Source organism: Phalangium opilio, unplaced genomic scaffold (genome assembly GCF_054372755.1).
Source record: "Phalangium opilio isolate 3A_F unplaced genomic scaffold, DU_Popi_V2 ptg000042l_1, whole genome shotgun sequence".
NCBI lineage: Eukaryota > Metazoa > Arthropoda > Arachnida > Opiliones > Phalangiidae > Phalangium > Phalangium opilio.
In genome coordinates, this window is record NW_028324166.1 from 5,035,585 (window position 1) to 5,040,663 (window position 5,079).

General features: G+C 33.9%; 1 protein-coding gene across 1 annotated transcript; it reads left to right on the top strand.

The window, feature by feature from the left end:
- Positions 1 to 240: 240 nt before the first annotated feature.
- On the top strand, positions 241 to 3,059 carry LOC149678595 (putative glutamate receptor). The gene is made up of 8 exons (XM_089835895.1): positions 241 to 377; positions 518 to 609; positions 683 to 770; positions 1,102 to 1,254; positions 1,459 to 1,582; positions 1,647 to 1,864; positions 2,473 to 2,771; positions 2,831 to 3,059. The coding sequence occupies exons 1-8, from the start codon at positions 327 to 329 to the stop codon at positions 3,057 to 3,059; spliced, it is 1,254 nt and encodes a 417-aa protein (XP_089692021.1). The 5' UTR covers positions 241 to 326.
- The last annotated feature ends 2,020 nt before the right edge of the window (positions 3,060 to 5,079 follow it).

The following is a 5,079-nucleotide window of genomic DNA, read 5'->3' on the forward strand; positions in this document are numbered from 1 at the left end:
GTTAATTTTGTTTTATATACTTTAATATTCGATGATCGTAAAAAAACCATGAAACATAAACATATTAAATATATATTGCAAAATGTATTGGTTCTATTGCGATTAAGCCATAGCAGACTATATTACAGACGACTATTGACAAAACAAAACAAGTTGATAAAGTACTATGGGGTCGATGGTGGCGACACCAATTTGGTCAAATTTCTCAGGGCTCTTCTTTCGTTTGACAGACTATAGTTTGCTCTGATTTGCCAACTGCGAACGCGGTGACAGACGCACAGACACGTCCAGTGTAATAGCTCCCCGTGACGGAAGGGTTAAAAGCCATGGTAATGAACGTCGAAACAGCAAAATACTATACAGCACCCTTCATTCAAGTAAGTTTAAAGCATTTCATGATTTACAACTGGTCAAAGATAATGTTACTAGAACTTGCTTGAACTGAGATAATTCATTAGATTATGTTCAGTCGTTGTCGTTCATAAGCTTCAGCTGAGTACGTTATATTTTTTAACAGTTACCGCCCTATTTGAATTTGAATAACCGAGGAGAGAAAACAGGCTATATGATTAAATTCATGCATGTTTTACAAATATTTGACAATATCAAGTAATTAAGAGTAACGTTAGTGGACTGTTTTTAGGTTTTTCGTATTAACCGCAATCGTTAAAATGTTTTTCAGCGTCACTCTTATCCCGAATGTTGATCAGTTTTGGGGAGTGAAAGTTAATAATACTTGGAATGGAATGCTAGGAATGCTCCAGAGAAATGTCAATTTTTATTTAATTCCAAATATATTCTGAACCAAGAATTCATTCACGATACTAAGAATATGTTAACAAGGCTTATTTAGCTAACGAAATTTCGTGGCTTTGGTTGTTTATAGCGCGTTGTCATTTTAATATCAAATTTGCATGGAAATGATTAGGGCATAGTTTATTCGGAAATAAGTAGCTTTTGCGTTTATAATGGAGATTAATTGTCGCAAAACCTTTAATGATTAGTATAGAATCCAAGCCTTACCATATTCTTTTAGCAATATGAGTTAGTTCTTGGTCAACGTCTTTTAATAATATTTGAGTAGACGTTTTGAACACACAGGAGGGAGATTTTGTACTAGTGCCGATGGTGTTAACCACAGATCGCTTCAATTCCTTCGCAACTTCACACCCATTTTTGATTTCGAGAACTCAAATTCTATTCGGAACAAATCAATTAAACAAAAACAATATTTTCTCTGTTGTCGATAAATGGGTAACTTGTCTTTTCTTATTTCTATATAAAGTTTTAATCAAAGGCGTCAAGTGTCACTTTCCTAAAGTTTATCAGTCTTTATACCTACAGAATAAATCTTTCTGTTGTAGATTAAATTGAATATTCTCCAAAAATTATGATTACTTTTGATTTATAATTTTAACCTGTTTTTTTTTTCTAATTATTAACATCTAATGTATCTAGATAATCGGGTTGTCCGTTGGTTTTGCTTTGCTGATATACATGACAGGAAAATTAAACTCTAAATATGGCAAAGTGAAATCCAAAGTTCCTTTCATGTTTTTGTTGCAATGCCTTCTGGGAACTAGTAAGAACTTCCAAAGTAACGCTATATTAATTTCATAACTGAATTCAATTTCAATCTCATGCAGGTCCTCTAAGTTTGAATTCCAGCGGCGTGTCTCGATTTCTTTCGGTCTCGTGGAGTCTGACGTCTTTTGTTCTATTGGTTTTCTTATCCTCGGAAATGACGTCACAATTTTCGAGCAAATCGGAAGCACTTCCTTTCGATACCATTGACGATGTATTTCACTTTCCCAATGCAAAACCTTTGCTGGCAAAAAACTCGGCTTATACCAGTTTCATTAAGGTCAGATTAATATAAAAATTACATGTCACTTTCTCATTCTGTAACTAGAAGTGTTATTTAAAGGGAATGAGAAGCTTCGTTTGAAAAACCTCTGATTTATATAACAAAAGATAGAATTAATTTCTTTGAATTCAAAAATATCAAGCTTTTAATTCTCCCTCCGATTTCTGTTATTTGGTAATATGCATTGGAAAATGCTTCATATGAAATGATTTGAAATCCATTTCTAATGAAAGGCTAAAACGTTTCCCGTAGGCTGACGTCACAGATATATTTTTCACGAGAGATGGTGTTCGCGTCGGCCACTCTCTCCGCTATCAGACCCAGAGTTTAGACTGGCGAGAAGCCCGAGACGAGTATAGGATTCCCGCGTTTTTTTCCCCCTCATGAAACGGGCGAACAAGCTCGACAAGACAAAGTTATTGATATATCGAAACTGAGTTTTCATGATTTTTCAATGGATTTTAAAAATAGAAACTTTGGTTCAATTACGTTAAAAACTTGATATTTTGAAAGTAGAGACTCGAAAGTGTAACATAATACCACTTTTGTGGTAAAATATGATATGAAATTGTAAATTCTCATAACTTTTAATATTCTCACTTTAGAAAAATGCATTGACTAACACGGCATATGCGGAAGTAATAAAGCGAGCAGATGCTTCCGCAGATTCGTGTTACCAGACATTTGGCACTTTAACAGAAAATGACGACATTCATTCAGGAATTGAAAATCGTGAAAACTTTATCATTTTTGGCGAAGACATTCACTGGAATATTATCAAGGCCCGGTACACAAAGACAGGAAGTTGCAAAATGAAACTTGGCCAGTCTTTAAGGATAAGCCACGGCGTGTTGTATTTCAAGAAAAATATTTCGCAAACGTTAATCAAGACCATCAACAGAAGGTTAGTGTCTCCTTCGAAGTTTTTGGTTTATGGTGCATTAAATTTCACCATGTTTTCAGACTGCGACAATTCACCGAAGGTGATTGCTTCGAGGATCTGAATCCGTCCGGGAGGAATGAAATGCATCCTTGTTTTAGAACACAAACTCCGGATGCATTCGTCGTCATCAACGTCTCCGCTTTTATGGTCATTTTCCGTGTTTGTCTCTTGGGATTCTCTGCGTCCTTACTAACGCTCGTTCTCGAAATATACGTTCACATGTTGAAAGTTAACCCGTTGGCGCATTAAATAATCTATGATAAAAGAAGCTTTATCATGTTCTTTTGTGCGATTTTTAATACTGCTATCGAAAGTGGATGCTGCTATTGGTTTCGATAAGACCATTTTCTATTACCATACCTAGCTAATACTGAAATCTTATTGGCGTGAATTGTATATTCGAACGAATGGAAATTTTAATTTTTTTTTAAATAGAAACGAAAATTTCGGAAAAAAAGTGATAAAAATACGTGTATTTATATGATTATCTACCAAATTATGGGTTATTTGACAATGAAATCAACGTGCCAGAGTTGTCATTCAGGATGTTTTAATTACAATTCGGTATGCCATTAATAAGATTGAACCCGAAACTTCATTCCGCCATTTTAAAAGATGGCAACAAATCGAACCCAAAAGACCATTCAGCCCGTCTATGGGTTAAAGGAAAGCAGTGTACTAAATATTCGCGAAATCGGTTGAAACCGGCGGACATTTTTGCATAGAGATGATTGATGGCGGCGGATTGGAAAAATCTTTCTTAGTACGCGCCTACTACTTATGAGTAACGTTCCTGCAAATTTTGAGCCTTCTAGGGCAAGCGGTTGAAATTGGTTATAACAAAAATATGTTATTCTTCGAGCAGTATTTTATTTACATTTCTAGGTGCCCTTTCCCAATCTTTTTTTTTTTTGAATCTTCATGAGTTCCCAATACTTATATACCTGCTTGAGATGATTGGGCTGGGCGTTTTTTTTATCAGTTAGCCAAGACTTGCTAACATATAAATTAAAATCTAGGTATTGTTTTCAATATAATCTTAAGGATCTAGACCATACTTTTATAACAATACGCAGTTTCGTATAGCGTGTGTAGGAAAGTGGGAAAAGTGCCACATGGTGTCAATTTAAAAAAGATCCTTTATACTCTCCCTTCAAATTGCCTTTCCTATTTTAACGTATCGATCCTTCGTTTTTGTTATATTCAGATGAAAGCTCAGTTCGTTCTTGCATTTTAGGTCGTGAATGAATTAGAATTATCAGGGATATTTCAGCTCGAAAAAATATGTTACTTTCAATGAAATTAGTGATGAAGTGGGAAGTAGAAACTCTAACGTCTATTTTGTAATGCAATGCGATTATTCTTTGAAACATGTCATGTGATTTAATGTTTATACCTTTATTTTTCAACAGAATTCTGTTATATTTTAGTGAAATCGTCTAATTTTCAAATGAAATATCTGATTTCGTAGGTTAATAATATCATTTTTAAAATTAATTTTGAGATTTCATAGGTTAATTCGTTTGTATTAAAAATTAATTCGGAGATTCCATAGGTTAATTCGTTGATATTTCAAATTAATTCTGAGATTTCATAGGTTAATTCGTTTGTATTAAAAATTAATTCGGAGATTCCATTGGTTAATTCATGGATATTTCAAATTAATTTTCTGATTTCATTATTCGTTGATATTTCCAATTAATTCTGAGATTTCACAATTCGTTGATATTTTAAATTAATTAACTTGTTTCAAAGATGAATTTAACGATTTTTAAAATAAATCGACTGATTTCAGAGGTTAATTCAATTACATTTCAAATAAATTCACTGGATATTTACATTTTTCAAAATAAAAGTTCGACTTAGTTTGTAAATTCATACATTTTTCAATAAATTCAGATTTTCTTGGTGAACTCGACGAAATTTCATTAATAACAACAGAGATAGAGGTAGCGCTGAAATCTCAGCCATTCCTGCAGACGTGGAGTAGCTCTTTAAAAAAAGTTCAAAACTAAGGTAAACATAAAATTGTCGTAAATCAGCTGCCCTTACCAAATACGCTTAAGTATTTCTCAACAAGTGCGAACAAGACTAAGCCACTTATTTCCTTTTTCAGACTTAAATCGAAGGCTTTCACTAGTTTCGTGCACTAACCGAGGGGATGATCACTAATATTCCAGCTAAGATCATTAAACACAGATGGACTGGAATGAAGATACGGCGCTTGGTTCTTTAGGGAAACGACTCTAGCGCCACGCCGTGGCAAATA

What these genes read in the sequence shown, in the direction of transcription:
- LOC149678595 (XM_089835895.1), top strand. Translation starts at nt 327, where the DNA reads ATGGTAATGAACGTCGAAACAGCAAAATACTATACAGCACCCTTCATT. An exon ending in TAGGAATGCTCCAGAGAAAT is followed by an intron (nt 771 to 1,101) that starts GTCAATTTTTAT and finishes TTGAACACACAG; the next exon opens with GAGGGAGATTTTGTACTAGT. An exon ending in CTTATACCAGTTTCATTAAG is followed by an intron (nt 1,865 to 2,472) that starts GTCAGATTAATA and finishes TTCTCACTTTAG; the next exon opens with AAAAATGCATTGACTAACAC.